Consider the following 18,392-nt stretch of genomic DNA (forward strand, 5'->3'; position numbering starts at 1 on the left):
CCAACTCCTCCCTGACTTACCGCTTGGCACACCCCGCTCCAATACCCTGTTCTTTTTGTTTAAGATTTATTTATTTTATGAGTGCTCTATCTGCATGTACCCCTGCAGGCCAGAAGAGGGCACCAGATCTCATTACAGAAGGTTATGAGCCACCATGTGGTTGCTGGGAATTGAACTCAGGACCTCTTGCAGAGCAGCCAGTGCTCTTAACTGCTGAGTCATCTCTCCAGCCCTCCCCCCCCCCCCCGCCCCCATGCTCCCCTCCACCTTTAACCATCCTTGGATTCAATCAGCAGTGTCCAAAAGTGTAGGGCTATGCACTGGACCATGGACCACCTACCAGGGAACACTTTCCCACCTCAGCAGCCTTCAAAAGCCAAAGTTCCTGAGCTAGGGGTGTGGCTTGGTGAGCCCATCCCCCATTCAAGCCCAACTTTTTGATGGGATTGTTTCTCGCACTGGCAACTGTGAGTTCCTGAGTTCAGCAGCTCCTGTTATGCCCCTGCCAGTGGTCCAGGAAGATCTGGCCATTTCCCATCTGTGACATGATGGGCTTGAGGGGACCCTGGCAACTCTGAGTCATCTTCCCCTTCCTCTGCATCCTCTATCTCCTCTGCCTCTCCCGGGGTCTGGTTCTAACCTTGAAGTCCATTAGCATTTGCAAAGTACCCAGCATACACTGTAATTCAAGTGCGCTGTTTACTAAAAGAGCAATGCTATGGGTTACTCAAGTACTGGGCTACAGCCGATGGGAAGCCCTGACCCCAAGCGTCGGAACCTTTTTGGAGAGGCTGTCCGTGTGTGGCTGTGTGTGATAAGGTCTCACATTAGACGACGGGAAGGAAGTGCGCCTTTGTGTATATTTGTCTGCAGCCATAGACATTCTTATGTAAGATATGAAAAATGCGTCTGTTGTTTACTGTATGTGTATGTGTGTTTTTTTGTTTTTGTTTTTGTTTTTGTTTTTTGAGACAGGGTCTTATGTAGCCTAGGCTAGTCTGGAGTTATGTACCTGAGGCTGATTTTGAACTAACGATCAGATCCTCCTGCTTTTATCCCCTACCAGCTGGGATTACAGCCGTGTACCCCGATTACAGCCGTGTACCCCGCTCCACTTCCAACGCCCTTGCCTGAACAATAGTAATGTGACCTTTTCTTAATTCTTTCTGTTCTCTCCCTCCCTTCCTTTTTTTCCTTCCTGTTTTCTTTTTGGGACACGCCTTTTTAAGCCTCCGAAAACACTTAGTACCACCTCTCCAGGTGTGATGATAGCCAGAAGACCTGTGGGCAACAACACACTTGGGGCCCTTGGGGCTACTGCTCAAGTCTTCCTCTTCTAGGTATACATGGCAAGCCTCTGACCTGCCAACTCATGGGTCCACACCCTCCCCAGCCCGAAGCTATGCCTATCAGGTCGGCTTCACTGGTGTCCTTGTGACCAGAGATGACACAGAGCATGCTCTTATGCACCCGATCCTGAGTGGCCACTTCCAGATTCCCCCCTAGGGAGAACAGGAAGCAGAAGAAAAGATTAATCAGGAGTTCAGCTCCCTGCTGGGTCTGCACCCTTGAGTCTGTCAGCTAAGCTGGGGTCAGAGTGGCCCGTAGAGCATTAGGACACGGAAACCTAGGAGCAGAATTGGCTTGCGCGGGTTAGGATCAGTGGGCGAAATTTTATTTGTTTTACAAAGCTCGGAGTTATGTCTCAGTTCTTTTCACCGAAGAGTTGCAAGTCCCTCAGATGTCATTTGACCAGGTTCTGGGGCAGGCCCTGTGTCGGGCCTGGGAGACTCGGGCACCTGGCCCCAAGCATGACTGAGTCCAGAGTTTTTAGGAGTTTTGTCGCTTGCCCAGGGTAGCTCTTGCCTCGCTTGGATCTGACTCTCAGGTCTAACCCCGACTTTAAGCACTGGGCTGGAAGTGCTCAGCCTGGTCGGAAGGCATCTGGCCACAGTCTCAGAGCTCCGGAGCTAGTTCTGATTTGGTCACAACTAGAGAGAGTGCCTTAGCCAAGTTCCTGGGCAAGTCCAGAACTTGTGGAGAGTAAGAGATTGTACCTAGACTGGAGCTTACTTAGCACAGCCCTACACACCCTCAGTTTTACAGAGACGGGATTCTTGGCTTAGCACAGTCTCCGCACCCCAGGCATGGGCGTGGCCAGCTCCGCAGAGGCCAGACAGAGGAATTTGTACAGTTTTTGCAAGCCACCCTATCTGTTTTGGAAAACGTTAAGGGTGGGGAAATCTTCCGTGCTCCTTCCCCAACTCGGCTTCCTTGGGCACTGTCCCTTGGCCCTCCTCTCCCCCCCTCCCTCCCCCATTCCATTCCTCCTGCAGTCTCTTTTCCCAACATCCAGCTGTTTGTTGAAGAGTGTTTAGGACAACAAACTCTATGGAATGCATTATAATAACAAGGCAGACTGAAGTTCAGGGGTTGGTTAAGGCCATTTGACCTATATGGGGCAGGAGTCAAGCTAGGGTCTGAGAGGGAACTGTTAACTGTGTGTAAATGAGTAATGGCTTTTAAGGTAAAGCTTAGCTGTTTTCTGAGTATGTGCCTTTTGATGCTTAGGGAGGGAAGGGGAGATCAGATAGTCAGGTCCCCATCCTGAGGGGGGCGGGGGAGGGGGGACTAGCTCTTCTGCATCCTAGGAGCTGAAGCCATCTGGTTGACCCTGAAAACTGCACCAGGAAACTGGCTTAAGAAATTCTCCCTAGTGTAAAGTCGTTTTTTGAACTTATCGTAGGCTTCCCCCCTATTCCCCCCCATACCTATAGTTTTTTTTTTTAATCGTGGTGTACAAATAATTTTGTAGCATTCATTTCACATAGTTTAAACTTCCTGAGAGGACTGAACGTAAGGCATCCTTCCTGCACATTGGGTAAGAGCTTTCGAGCTGCTGCCCCTTCTCACACAGTTTGAAAACACTTTCTCACAGTCTTCAGGGCTCCTGTTCTCATGTTGCTCACTGTGTCTTTACATGGCCGTAATACACTTTGCCTCATGTTTGTTATTTGTTATTTATTCAAGCTTTTTGCAATAATTAGCTGTGTACATAGGACTTTCCTTCTTTTCACTCATGCCTTTGGGATCCGTGCCCTGAGAGGGTGAAAGCGTTGATGTTGTGTAGGTCCTGTTCTACTGTGCAAAAGGTTCCCAGGTCCGTGCTAGCAGGAAACCTGGGGTGACTAAGAGGCAGGTCTTGCCCTTAGGGAGCACAGGAGCTGTGGTCTTTTTTTTTTTTTTTTTTTTGAGACAGGGTTTCTCTGTATAGCCTTGGCTGTCCTCAACTTGCTTTGTAGACCAGGCTGGCCTTGAACTCACAGCAATCCTCCTGCCTTTGCCTCCTAAGTGTTGAGATTAAAGGTGTGCACCACCACACTGGGCTTGAGCTGTGGCCTTTCAACTTTTTCTCATTAGGGCACAAAATATTCAAGACTGCTAAATAGGTGACATTTGCTGAGGTCCCCAAATTCTGCAGAGACTTAAAAGCACTAGTGTCCTTCCTTTCTTTTTCTCTTTTTTTAATATTGGGCATTGAATGCAGTTACTCTACATACAAACATGGTTATACAGAACCTGTCATGGTGGCTTAGGACTGAAATCCTAAGCAATTGGAAGGCAGAGGCAGGCAAATCTCTGCAAGGTCTCAAAAAACTAAAACCCAGGTCAGGTGGATGGATCTACTGGGTAAATTTAGGCTTTGGTCCATACTTGTCCACTGAATTTGAATTCCAAAAGGGGGAAGGAGACAACTGACTCACACAATGATAATACATTGCCATTTGAGTTGCTGGGTTGAATTTCATAAGAAATTGTGTAATTACTGATCAGTTGGCATTAGGACCAAATTTCCAACAATTTCTGAAGTGTCCCAACACACCCCTGTGATTTTGTGCTATGCCATGATGCAAAGTGACATCACTGACACTGACAATTATAAAATCAAAATATTGATCAACTCTGAAAAATGATGAAGCTACTCTATGTTCTGTCATATTAGATATTCAGCCAGGATTTAATTCTCTATGTAAAAATAAAAACAAGCACATTTGCCTCTTAGGCAGCAGGTAAACTTGTTTTTGTCATTAATAAAAAGTGAAATTATGTGTATACCAAAGATGTGTGTGTGTGTGTGTGTGTGTGTATTCCTGTGTGGGAGGACACGTGTGTGGGTGCAGTGTGTACGCACATGCATGTGGAGGTCAGAGGACAACCTCGGTCTCATTCCTTGAGTACCTTGCATCTTTTGTCTGAGACAGAGTCTTGCACTGGCCTAGAACTTCACCAAGCAAACTAGACCAGCTGACCAGGGGACTCCCCATCCATCCATCCTGCAGTGACTGGGATTTCAGATGCTTGTCACTGAGCTCAGAGTTTCAGATGAGTTCTGGGGAATCAAATTCAGGTGCTCACTCATTTCAAACACTTTAGTGACTGAGTCATTGCCCCAAAGTTTTCAAAATAAATGGACTTAACATTTTAAAGTAACTGTTTGGTGTGTATCTATTTTACATACCTATATGCTCGAGACAAAATTTTTCCTGGGTGAAAAGGAGTTGAAAATGGAAAAAGTTTTAAGGTCTGGTTGAGAAAACAGGGATGGACTTGATTTCTAAAAAAGAGCAAATCAGAAGCTGGAGAGGTGGCTTAGCAGTTAAGAGCACTGGCTGTTCTTCTAGAGGACCCAGGTTCGATTTCTAGTACCCACATGGCAGCTCACAACTGCCTGTAACTCCAGCTCCAGGGAATGTGAGCACCTTCACACAGACATACATTGGAGGTTCACATATATAAACATATAAATTCACATATGAACAAATCATTTAGGGAAAAAAATGAGTAAATCATTCCCAAACACAGGCATTTGTGCTGGGTGAGGGGGGAGATGGTCTTTTCATGTGTAAATCTGTGCACAGAGCTCTGTAGAATGTTGGCCACTGGGATGTCTAGGGGAAGAGTATTCCGGACCTGGTGGCGATGCTCTGAGTGGGAGGCCTATGTGGCCAGAGTTGGAGGAGATAGCTCACAGCAGATTGAGGTCATTCTGTGGGTGGCCTTAGAGGCATTTAAGTGGTTGGGGTTTTTTTCCCTCTTAGGGTGAGGAAGCCCTTGGTGGACAGCAGGAGCGGTGGTTTAGTCCGGTTTGAGAACGTGCTCTGCAGTTCATAGCAGAAACTGTTAGGAAGCTTAGAGCCCGCGAGTTTCCCCTCTCCGTTTTCCAGGCATTGGCCCACCGGGGACTGCAACTCCAACCCGAAGGAAAGATTTCTAGGAAAGTCAGGGAGCCTAATTATATGCCCCCTCCCCGTTAGGGTCTCATCAGCATTGGAAAACTTCCAGGGTGGCCCAACGAGCCTGGGAAGTGATGCAGTAGCAACCTCAAGTTGTTGCATAGGAGTGTCTATTAACTTCGGGCAGCCTCATGACTTCATCTCTAACGTGAGACTAGAGAGCCTTCTGATAGCGTCACGTGAGCTCACCTGAAAGCACCTCTTAAACCTCTCTACGGTTTCCAAAAAGCAAAAGTGAAAACGGCTTTTTGCAAAGCACACTGCATGGGTTTGTAGGGTCCACTGCGGTTGGGGATGTGGCTCAGGTGTCGCCTAGCGTTCACGTTGGGCTAGGAGGAGCAGGGAGGCTGTAGGTATGGACGGGAGGAGATGCGGGAGGAGGTTGAGGCTGCTGGGCGGAGTCGCAGAGCCCGCTGAGACGCGAGTCTGGTAAAGTCCTGCGGGCCCTTTGGGAGAGGAGGCGCGCGGGCCAGGCGGGGCTGCAGGGACAAGGCCGGGGCGGATCTGTCCCCGCCCTCATTCGCGTCCCCGCCCGCCCTAGGATCTCCCAACTCGCGCTGCGCGCTCTTTCTCCGACAGCTGCTCCGGGAGCCCAGCGCGCCGTGCTGTACAGTGCCTTGTCCGTCTGTCCCCCCTCTGATTGTGCCTAGCGATGACCACCCAGCAGATTGTTCTCCAGGGCCCGGGACCCTGGGGTTTCCGCCTCGTGGGCGGCAAGGACTTCGAGCAACCTCTCGCCATTTCCCGGGTAAGAGTGTCCTGGGACGCGCGTGGGAACGGGGCGCTTCCGTGGGGGTGGCGGCACGCTGTGTTCCGAGGGAAATCTAGGAGGTTGGAACCCGGAGGGGAACGCGGTGGGGCGCATCCAGGTGCGCTGTGCGCCGAGCGCTCTGTGCCATTCGCCGCGTCTTCCCGGCTGCCGCGCTCTGTAGCAAGAGGGGTTCAGTGCGTGCCGGGCCAAGGCCAAAGACAGTTTTTTTTCCTGGGCCCCGGAAGCGTGGCGCGGCGCGGCGCGGCCAGCAGACATGCTTTGTGCCGGGGCGTGGAGACCCATGGCACCGCACGTCCTTCTCTTCACTGTGGAAGAGTTGGGGAAAGCTGATTGGAAGCTGCAGAAAGTTCTGGGAGGTGAATGGGAGTACGGAGGTGTTCCCCGGAAGGCTAGTGGGATTCCTTTAGCTGAAACAACTATTTTACACTCTTAGGATTTGAGGATTTGACCCATGGCTGGCTCTCAGCTCCGTAATGCCTTTCACGGGAAACACTGGAGTTGGGAAATAACCCCAGACAAACCTTTGTTGTCTCGCGCTGACTAAGGTGCCCTCCAGGTTATCCGCGATAAGCCCATTTCCATCTGGGGAAAAGTATTTCCAACTGTGCGTGGTAGTGGTGATGATTGAAAACTTTTTAAGCTGGGTCTCGTTTCTGGGAGGGCCCGAAGCCCGTCGCGGACTGCTAGATCTGTGACCCATAAATGAAATATAACCCCCCCTCCCCCCTGAGAATCAGGCTCAGTATTTGGAGGTTCACACTTTGGCCATGTGATCTGGGCCAAACACAAGGAATATGTCTCACTGAGTGTCAACATTTTCAGCCCCTTCAGATAGAAGGTGTGTGTGTTAGGCGGGGGTGGGGGTGTGTGGGGGTGGGGAGATAGAAGAGAGAGAGAGGGGGTAGGTGGGGGAGGGAGGAAGAGAGGGAAGAGAGAGAGAAAGAGAGAGAGAGAGAGAGAGAGAGAGAGAGAGAGAGAGAGAGAGAGACAGAGACAGAGACAGAGACAGAGACAGAGACAGAGACAGAGACAGAGACAGAAAGACAGAGCAAGCGCAAGCAAGCGCTGGGAGTGGGGGTGTTACTAAATATCTTTTGATTAAGGAGAGGAAAAACCTGTAGCAATCCCTGACCTAGAGGGACCACATGCCATTCTTTCCTACATTTGCCAGCTGAAGCCGACCTTAAACTTGTTTCCTCAGTCTTATAACTGTCCCTATTCCGCTCCCCCCCCTCCCTTGGAGGAGTTCTGGCGTGGAAATGGAAGTGAAAGATCCCGATGGGTCCTCTTGCCTTCTGGTTGTACCTCCAGCAGCTGGAGGAATCAGATGGGAGCTGTGGTAGCACCTGGGCCTCCTCTTGCCTTTTCTGCCAGCCACAGTGCCACTCCTGCTTTCTTCCCGATGGGCCCAGCCTGGCAAGGAGCTCTTTGATCATCCTACTGCAAGTGAATAAGCAGCTCAGTTTGAAGGCTGGGTCTTCCGCTAGCCTAGCCGTTCTCCTCTCTTAGAGGTTTCTTTGTTGTTGGAGATATGAGCTGTTTTTCTCAGACTCCAGCCAAGCTTCTCAAGCGTGGGGACTCTGCCTTAACCAATCTGGACCTCTTACTCCAGGCCTGGCCTAGGACTTCACCTGACTGTGCCTACTGTATCCTGGCGGACGGAAGACAAATGCTCGCCCGTGGAGAGCACTGCCTCTGCACATTTAGAGTTGGTTACCTCATGGTCCAGTTGTTCCCCCTCTTTGTGTCTGTAATTAACCTGCCAGCCTTCTCAACTTCTGAGCAACGTTCTTTTTAAGCAGGGGAGGATGTATTGGCAGGTCTGTGGAAAGGGTAGTCACGCTTGTCTTTTTTTTTTTTTTTTTTTGGTTTTTCAAGACAGAGTTTCTCTGTGTAGCCTTACCTGTCCTGGACTCGCTGCTTTGTAGACCAGGCTGGCCTCGAACTCACAGTGATCTGCCTGCCTCTGCCTCCCGAGTGCTGGGATTAAAGGCCGCCTGTGCCTCTAGGCCCAGCTCACGCCTTGTCATTTTGGCTGCCTCTAAAATGCCAGCTGGGAATATAGCTCAGATGCGTCCGGCTTGGAATAGAAATGAAGATGGTGTGAAGTGGAAAACACAATTGCTTTGGATCTTTACGTATTAATTAATTTTCCTTCTCTCTTTTTTGAGATAGACTCTCGAGTATCTCAGGATGGTTTTGAACTCTGTATGTGGCCAAGGATGACTTTGAACTTCTGATTCTCCTGCCTCCCATCTCCCGGAGTGCTGGGATGTATGCCACATGGCAGGGTTATGTAGTGCTGAGGACCGAACCCCAGACTTCATGGGTGCTGGACAAGCACTGGGCCAGCTAAGCTACGTCCCTAGTCCCCGACTCCTGTGGTTTTTATAGTCCACACTGATGTCGAATGAGCACACATCACATGTATGCAAACTCCTCAGACCCGAGAGGCCACAGCTCTGGAGGGAAGCTAATCTTCATCATGACTGTGGCAAGAATTTTAATTGAAAAGTGAAAGTGACTCAGAGATACTGATATTGTGTTACTGGCTATATCACTTTATCTTTTCACCTGCTAGCTTGGGGATGAGGAAGTGACTGTCATAAAGAGATTGTGGCATGGGTGGTCTGGAGTCTAGTTCTTATCCAAGCTGTACCTAAGGTGAGGTTTTTTTGTTTTTTGTTTTTTAATCACTGCAGCAGGGTAACAGCAGCCCTTGGCTACCAGCTGAAGAATGCAGAGTGCTGTGTAAACAGTGAATAATGGTGAGCTGTGAGCGTTGGTAAAGACTCTGCCTGCTTTCTGGCTGGTGCGTTCTCCATTTATTATCCTGGGTGGATATAGTTTGCTAGTACATTTTTGTGTGAGTAGACTTGCAGTCTCCACGCCAAAGCAAGCCATAAAATTAGGCAGGGAGAGGAGTGCCTCTTACTTAAATAACCATGTTTGCTTTCTCTTCCATGAATTATTCTGGTATTGGCTCCAGTCTTTTGTTAAAGTGCTAAAGCTGAATAAAACTCCAGTAGTTGTGTGTATTGGAGATATTCAATTTTTTTAAGGCACATTTTCACTGATTGAATATCTTTACAGATACACGCTGGTCAGAATATACAATGTTGGTGGAACACCGAAGGGTCAGTAATGTCGCCCTGTGCTGACATCCAATAATTATTCTGTGCTTTTCTTTCTAGTTTTACTGACTAACTGGGCATCCTAAACACCAGATGCTGAATTTTGCCTGTTTTTGAACAGACTTACAGAGAACATTTTATATTCATTGCGTGTGTGGCTTTTATTACTCCCTGTGCTCTCTGTTACTGTGAGACACTTAAGCTCACAGTGCAAATTTCTAATATAAATGGACATAAACTAGTTTTTTTTTCCTACCTCATATCTCATTTAAGGCTCCTGTCTTTGACTCCCTGCTGTTGTAGGCACATAGTACTTAACTGCTCTCGGAAGTATTTTTCTGCAGCCGTGTGTGTGTGTGTGTGTGTGTGTGTGTGTGTGTGTGTGTGTGTGTGTTCCCTCCTTTGTAATTTCTTATTTCCTCTACTAGCTGTCAAGGGAAACTTTCAGAGAATCCACACTCATGCTGAACTTGCTTTCTGTTGGGCTGTGTTGACTGTTTTTCTCTCTGGCAACTGAGCCAAGACAGGAAGAGGTGGGGCCAGAGATAAGGGGCTGCTCTTAGCTGGAGCTGCCACTTGTTTGCCCCTTGAGTCCGGGGGAACCCTTTGCTGAGAGCCTGTGGTTTTATAGAAGTGCTTGTGCCATTGGCCCATGGCTGGTTAATAATGGCTACTCTGTAGGCAGAGGTCTTTTCTGATTTTTTTCAAGAGGGCTATATCCAGATTCAAGTAGATTTTTACATCATGCCATCAAGGTTAGAAGAGCAGAGCTCACCAGTCAAGCTATAAAAAGAAAGACAAGTCTAAAACTGCCCGGTGTGTATGAAGGGCCCTGAGCTGCGTGTCTGCATTGTGTGCAGTAAATCACCTCAGAAGCCAGAGCCCTCCAGCTGATCGAGGCTGACCTGAGGAGAAGGGAGGCATCCAAGAGACTGACCTGGCATGGAAGCTTGAGCCTCCTTCCTCAACCTTGACCATGGAGGTTAATTTTCTTTTTAAAATTAGGTTCTGATTTTTTTTTTGTTTTAATTTTCAGATTGGTTTTATTTTATTCTATAGACATTTTGCCTGCATGTATGTATGTGCACCATGTTGTGTGCCTTGTACCTGTGACATGAAGAAGAGGGTATTGGAGTCCCCCAGAACAGGAGTTGCAGGTGGTGATGAGCTGCCATGTGGGTCCTGGGAATCAAACGCAGGTCCTCTGCAAGGACAGTAAGTGCTCCTAACTACCTAGCCAACTCTCCAGCTCCATGCCCCTTAATTTTGATGAAGAATGGAGCAGGGACAATAGCTTTCAGATACTGCATCTGGGGTGACACTCTCCCGGCCTCATCAGGACTGGGAAAGGTACCGCAGTGGTTGCTGTGTGCCGGGCCAGGCTAGGGCTGACCTCCGAGCTGCCTACTTGCCCTCAGCCCTTGCCTGTTAGATAGATGTTCTGTGGACAGGGAAGTACAAGAGCAGGTGGGGTAATTTGTTTTCATTTGCATTAAGAAAAAAGTTGACTCAACTGCTTCTTAACTTCCTTGTACCTGAGTGATTAAGGTTATAAGTGCTCAAAAGTACCTATCTTATAAAATTAATTTTTGAAGCATGGCTTATTTCTAATGGGCCGTGTGTGTGTGTGTGTGTGTGTGTGTGTGTGTGTGTGTGTGTGTATAGAACTGAGAAAGGAGAAGCTGGAAGGATGTGACCTGGTACTGTGTTCAGTGTAGAGATCCAAGCAGATCTCTTGTCCTTGGCAGCTCAGTAGGTGACCCTATGTAACTCACGTTTCTGCTCTGTAAAGATGAATAAGATGATAGCTCATGGTTAATAGGACTTGCTACTCTCTCAGAGAGAGCACCCATGTCAGGTAGCTCACAATTGCCTAAAAACTCCAGCTCTAGGGGAACACCCTTTTCTGGCTTCCTTGGACACCAGCACACACACAGGGGGTGTGTTTTAGAGGACATACATTTTTAACAAATGATGGTTAGAAGGCAAATCAGTTGCGTTTGTATCCTTTGAAGAACAGAGCTTAGTCTCTTCTGTAGCATCACTTGTGCCTTCAACTGTGAAGTGATTGGGAGAATGTACTAGAAGTTCAGGAATATTTTCAGATGGACCCATGTTGCTAATCATAAAAGCATACATGTATATGCATGGAAAAGATTCATATGAGAAGTATTTATTTCATCTACTTGTAGTAATCAGAATAGATAAGACAGCTATAGTAGGCCTTTTTATATGAAAGACACCACTCTAAGCAATATCTTCTGTCACTAATTCTCATGGATACCTAGTGAGGTGGGCACATTGAAGAGTCTCATTTTATAGATAAGGATGTTAAGGCATGGAAATATTGCTTGCCTATGTCATACAGCAGTGAGTGGCTAGGCCCGCTAGCTCCAAGGGCCTGTCCTCGTCAGAGTCGAGCATTCTAATAACTACTGATGCATTATGCTCTGCTCAGCACTGCATCACCCTCTTCCATATACTCCACAACCCATGACCAAAGCGAGTACAGGACCAGAGCGCATTGCTGAGTAGGCTGCCGGGTAGCTTCAGTCACTGTTCATGGCAGTGAAGATTGTATTGCCAACAGTGTTACTCAGCACAGAACCCCAGGAAAACCTAACGCTGGTCCAAGCATCACTGTGAAAAGTAGGACCCTCTTGGGCATCTTACCCTGTAGTTCCTTGTACCTGTGAGGCCTGGCTGGGGTGCCTGTGTCATTGCCAGTAAGCCATGTCAGTTGAGCCAAGTTCAAGATGCAGTATACCTATGTGATGGTTTGAATAAGAGTGGCCTCCATGGGCTGGAGAGATGGCTCAGAGGTTAAGAGCACTGACTGTTCTTCCAAAGGTCCTGAGTTCAATTCCCAGCAATCACATGGTGGCTCACAATCATCTATAATAAGATTTGGTGCTCTCTTCTGGACTGTAGGCAGAATACTGTATACATAATAAATAGATTAAAAAAAAAAGAGTGTACCCCATAGGCTTGTATATTTGAATACTTGGTTACCAGGGAATGCCACTATTTGAGAAGGATTAGGAGGTGTGGCCTTGTTGGAGGAAATGTGTCACTGAGGATGGACCTGGAAGTTTCAAAAGCCTGTGCAGGCCCAGTGTCTGTGTCTCTCTCTGCTTTGCAGATCAGGATGTAGCTCCCAGAAGTGCCTTAGCACCATGTGTGCCACCATGTTGGACCAAACCTCTGTAACTGTAAGCAAGCCCTCAGTTACATGCTTCTTTTCTAAGAGTTGCCTTGATCACGATGTCTCTTCACATCAGTGGGACAGTGACTGAATGACCTTCAAAAACCTGACACAGAACAGTTAGTAATTTCTGTACGGTCCTAGAACCTTTCTGATTGTTATACTGCTTTTAGCTTCATAGTGGAGGGAGCGGACGAGGTCTGAGCTGTACAGTGCACTCCCTTTTTTGTAGTACCATAGGCATGAAAAACGACACGCTGACCTTGTAAGAGACCAGCTTCTCAACGGTGTTTCAGAGTGTCATTTTTACAGATATTGTATCAAATTAATTAGCCTATATAAGATCAGATAATAAGGACATAGATATGATGCTGAATAGAAATGAATCCATTTGAGCATCGAGAGACATGTTTGAGAACTTCCCTGTGGCAATTTTCCAATAGCCCTGAATTACATTTTTTTTTCCTTTTTAGATTTACTTATTTTACTTTGCATGTATGAGGATTTTGCCTGCATGTGCGTATATTAACATGTGTGTGCCTGGTACCCACTGAGTTCAGAAAAAGATGGTGGGCTGAGCTTGAGTCCCTCTGCAAGACCAGCAAGTGCTCTTAACTACTACTGAGCTTCTCTCCTGCCCCAGTAGTCTCAATTTTCTAAATAATTCAGGTAGCTATTAACAACAATAATGTGTAGGCAAATGCTAATTGAGTCACATAACATAAACCCCACAACAGGCTGGCAACATGGCTCAGCAGGTAAAGACCCAAGGTTTACCTAGAGTCTTTTTTTTTTTAACAGCTATTTTTATTTTTATTTTTTTCTCTCCTTTATTAATTTATTCTTGTTACATCTCAATGGTTATCCCATCCCTTGTATCCTCCCATTCTTCCCTCCCTCCCATTTCCCCTTATTCCCCTCCCCTATGACTGTTCCTGAGGGGGATTACCTCCCCCTGTATATGGGTTTACCTAGTGTCTTAAATGTCAGAATTGGTGCAAATCTTTGCCGAAAGGTTTGTGACAATTAAGGTTTGAAAATTTGTGTTCTGGTTCTTTTATCAGGTACATTTTTTTTTTTGGTGGGTGGGGGCGGGATGAATTCATTAGGCATTATGGTGACAGTTTGTGCTCTTGTCCCTGTGTGCATTATACTTAGTAAGTGTGGTTGTCACAAAAGATTCAGAAGCCATATATGGAAGTTCAGGAGGCTGAGGCAAGATTGCTGCAAATTCCAAACCTTGAGCTACAAAGTAAGTTCTAGTTTAGCCCACGCTATAAGTGTGAGATCCTGTCTGAAAAAGCATGGAAACAACCCCAAATCCCTCAAAGCAGAAGGTCAAATGGAAAAGTGCGGGAAAAGACGAAGGTCAAAGCCTTTTCCAGCCACACTTCATGGAGGCTGACACTGTTAGCATCTGGTTATAAAACTTCCCGGCTGTTTTTCATGTAAATTACATTTTCAGAGTTAATTAGTGTCACATGGTGGATTATGGCGATTTCATTGTTCTGTATTTTTCATTGTAATTTTGTTATAGCAAATGAAGAATTAAAGACAGCTTGGTGTCCCCAGGGAAATGTGTATTTTGGCTTCAGCTGGATGTAGGTTCAAACCCTTGTCTTGCCCACTCCCCCATCCCCAAACCCTCCTCCTCCCCCCAAGGGGTTTGCTGTGTAACCTGGGCTGTCCTGGAACTCCTAGACCAGGCTGGCCTTGAACTCACAGAGCTCCACCTGTTTCTGCTTCCCAGAGTGCTGGGATTGAAGGCCTGTACCACCACACCCAGCTTAGCCCACTTCTTACTTGTATGTCACGGATAGGTAGGCCCCTGAGAAAACACAGCAGCTGTTGTTTGTGAAGTGGGAATAATAGTATTTACCCTCCAGAGGTTATTGCAAGGGTAGGCGGTACAATGTAAGCAGCCTAGCTCTCTGGGTAACCCATAGCAGGCACCAGGTCACGGCATACCTTTAAAGACGTTTTGATGGTAGCTGCTTTTTAAAAACAATTAAAGTCTTTTTCCTTTCAAACATTATTTTATTATTTTATGTGTGTGGGTGCTTTGCCACACCCACACCTACACACACCCACACACATACACGTATAACTGTGTGGCTGGTGCCCCTGGATCCCCTGGAACTGGAGGTACAGATGGTTGTGAACTGCTATGTGGGTGCTGGGAATCTAACCCTGGTCCTTTGGAAGAGCAGCCAACTTGTGTGTGTGTGTGTGTGTGTGTGTGTGTGTGTGTATGTGTGTGTGTATGTGTGTGTGTGTGCGTGCGCGAGAGTGTGTGTACATTGTGGGTGGCAGTGGTTAGGGTTGTTTTATGGCATACATAGTTGTCATAGGCTTTTGGATGCTTGAGAATTGATGATGTATGGAGAAATTAGGGTATTCTTTTCACTGCCTGGTCTTTTACTTTCCTGAGCCTTCAGAATGGTGATAGCTCAGACCAGGAGAGCAGTCAAAGCTCTCTGAACTTCTGCCTCAGCGGCGCACTGACAACTAGGAAGCCGGCTAAGGGCACAGCCCATCTACAAGTACCCAGTCTACTTAATTGCTGCATTTCCTGGAGAAAGTGGTTATAGGTTAACCGAGAGCCTCCTGAAGTCGTATTGTTTCAGGTCAGCCCATGTGTCCTCATGCGGTGTATGCAGCTTTGATGTGGCTCCGGGGCCTGGGTGGCAGCCTGGACCCACAAACTGCAAGCCAAGAGAGCCTGAGGGAGGCGCTCACACTTGGCATTCAGATGTGGCAGGCAGGCTGCTTCTGTGTTGCTCCACCCCGACTTCAGACTGTCCCATTTACACCTAAAAACCCCCAACATAGCCGTTAGATCAAGAGACTGCGCTTTAACGCCTGTGTGCCGTTGCAACGGAACTTGAATTTCATGTTTTGTTAGTCCAGGGAATGCAGCATTATTTATGTTTCCTTTCTCACTTTGCTCTCCATGGATTTAAGGCAACTTACAACACCAGAAACACACCCTTGTGATATTTAAAACACGAGCACATACTTAAGAATTAACGAACTGTTTGGAACATGGAAGCGGAAGCAGCAGCGTCCCAGGAACTTTACACCACTTGGTCTCTGTAATTGCACACTGAGTTTGGCTGTGAGTTTTCTGGCCAGGGCGAGAACAGGAACCATGTTGAGTGAGTTAGACGTCTGGGCTGACATGCCTCTTACAACTCCATTTGTTTGTTTGGTTTTTCGAGACAGGGTTTCTCTGTGTAGCCTTGGCTGTCCTGGACTCACTTTGTAGACCAGGCTGGCCTCAAACTCACAGAGATCCGCCTGCCTCTGCCTCCCGAGTGCTGGGATGAAAGACGTGCACCACCACGCCCGGCTTCTAATTCTTGACTTTAGGTCCTACCCAGAGGTTGAGCAGCATTGAGATGGCCGTTCTCTTCCTCTTCCTTTCTCCCTCTCTCCTCCTTTTCTTCTGTCCTTACCTCTGTCCCTTCCCCCTCCTCTCCTTCCTTCCTCCCTTCTCTCCCCTTTTTCTTTTTGCCTTCTGTTGGGGGGGGGGGAAAGAGAGAGAGAGAGAGAGAGAGAGAGAGAGAATTCCAGTTGAAGGTCTTCAAAAGACCCTTCTATGTGTGGAAGTATGAATCCTTCAGGTTGTTTTTAGAAAAACTGGGCTTCTCGGTTTAAATGTTTATTGTCTGTCTAGTGATTTAACTTCATGCAGGGGGAAATTATTAAAAACAAAAACAAAAAAAGTCCTGCCAGGCGTGGTGGCACATGCCTTTAATCCTAACACTCGGGAGGCAGAGGCAGGTGATCTCTGTGAGTTCGAGGCCAGCCTGGTCTACAGAGCAAGTTCCAGGACAGCCAGAGATACATACAGAGAAACCTTGTCTCAAGAAAAAAAAAAAGTCAACATTCTTTTTGAAGTTTCCAAATCCAGTAAACATTAGGCTTTGCTAGGGAACTTAAAAAGCAGAGATTAGTAGCCGGGCGTGCTGGCGCACACCTTTAATCCCAGGACTCGGGAGGCAGAGGCAGGCGGAGTTCGAGGCCAGCCTGGTCTACAAAGTGAGTCCAGGACAGCCAAGGCTACACAGAGAAACCTTGTCTCGAAAAAACAACAGCAACAAAAAAGCAGAGATTAGGGGCTGAGGGTGTAGCCTAATGGTGAGAATGTGTGCTGAACATGCCAAGGGCTCTGGGTTCGATCCCCAGGACAGAATAAAGGAAAATGAATGAATGCATGGCTGTTTCTGAATCATTCTGTGTAGATTTGAGATGGCATGGTGCTCTGTGTATATTTTATTCCCTGTCCTCAGGGGATCTGGTAGCTAAGAGGTTGTGACTCAGTACCACATCCTTGCAAATACAGCTCTGAGCTAGTGGGAGCTGGGTCAATTTCCGGCCCCAGATTTAGAAGCTCGCTCCAAGGGGCAAGGTGAGTGGTGTTCTATAACACTGAGGAAACTGACCTGCAGGCCTAGCCAAAGGGAAAGTTAGAAAATCACTTGAATGGAAAGTTTTTTTTTTCCCCTTCAAAATGGGGAGTGGCATCTATGCCTCAGAACATATAAAACAATTGACAAATGCTTGGCTGAAACTCTCACATCTACAATAGAGCAACTGTTGATTAATCATCCAGTGTGGAACACTTATTTTTATTCCTTCTCTTGTTATAAGGCCTTCCTTGGTAGCCCAGGCTGGCCTTGAATTCATTGTCCATCCTAGAGTGGCCTTCTACTTAGATCTGGCATCATGAGTGTTGGGGGTGTAGTATGCAGCATCACTCCAGGCTTGTTGGAATACTTGAGAACAAAATGGGGTGCTCTCCATAGTTACGAGGAAATGGGTGACTGACCTGGTCAAACAAAGGGGTCTGGTAATCCTAGCTATGAAATCTTTCTTTTATTTGGTGCTGGGGACTGAACCCAGGATTTTGCCACCATGGAGTTCCATCTCAGCCCATGATAAAGTGCACGTAAGTGTGCTTTTCATGGTTTTTGAACTGAGCCTCCAGTCCCAAACTCATTTGCATGTATGACCCAGGAGGCAACGTAAGTGAAGCCGAAGTAGAAAGAAGAATCACTGTACGAGTGGTGACAAATGGCAGCTGACACTCGGTCTCTGTGCTGGGGCAGCAGAGCACGATGGGGCTTGTGGCTAAGTGGGTGGCATGTTTCTCATTTTGAGGGACAGAGCCTCCTCAGTTGGTGCTAATTGTTGCCATATGGAAATCTAAACCCCGAAATGCCAGAGTTTTCACAAGCATAGGATCTTTGGGTTTATGTGAAATTTACCAATATGTGATTTAGATTAAAAACTAATACAAAACAACCTTGATTGTGGACCAGTTTCACCTGATGGGTCAGCTGTCGATTTCAAGTGCGCAAAGGACTTGAGTTTTAAGTAGGAACCTCCTAAAGACCCACTAAGGCAGTGATTCTCAACCTTCCTAGTGCTATGACCCTTTGAAGCATGTTGTGGTGACCCCAATCATACAATTTCTTTTTCTGCTACTTCATAGCTGTAATTTTGCTACTGTTATGAATTGTAATGTATCTGACATGCAGGATATATGATATATGACCCCTGTGAAAAGGTTGTTCAACCCCCAAGGGGGCATGATCCACAGGTTGAGAACCATTCCACCAAAGGACTGGCTGGGCTAGGGGCTGAGTGGTTGACCTCTGAAATGGGTTCAGTTTGAACTCTCATTTGAAAGTGTGCTGGCTACTTTTATGTCAACTTGACACCAGCTAAAGTCATTCCAGAGGAGAGAACCTCACTCAATTAAGCAATGCCTCCACAAGATCGGGCTGTTGGCCAAAGCTATGGGACATTTTCTTAATCAGTGGTTGATGAAGGAGGGCCCATTCCATTGTGGATGGGGCTACTCCCCTGGGCTGGTGGTCCTGGGTTCTATAAGAAACAGGCTGAGTAAGTCTTGAGGAGCAAGCCAGTAAGCAGCATCCCTCCATGGCCTCTGCATCAGCTCCTGCCTCCAGGTTCCT

The 18,392-nt window shown here is 47.3% G+C and overlaps 1 protein-coding gene across 1 annotated transcript in view; it reads left to right on the forward strand.

Moving 5' to 3' along the window:
* The first annotated feature begins 5,759 nt into the window (after window positions 1–5,759).
* The window catches only part of PDLIM1 (PDZ and LIM domain 1), a 45,073-nt gene continuing 32,440 nt past the window's right edge, over window positions 5,760–18,392 (forward strand). Inside the window, exon 1 of the mRNA XM_084755234.1 lies at window positions 5,760–6,042. Coding sequence (XP_084611360.1) covers window positions 5,947–6,042 — 96 coding nt within the window. The 5' untranslated portion in view covers window positions 5,760–5,946. The remainder of the gene's footprint in view (window positions 6,043–18,392) is intronic.

This window comes from Acomys minous (genome assembly GCF_964271855.1).
Source record: "Acomys minous genome assembly, chromosome: 2".
Taxonomy (NCBI): Eukaryota; Metazoa; Chordata; class Mammalia; order Rodentia; family Muridae; genus Acomys; species Acomys minous.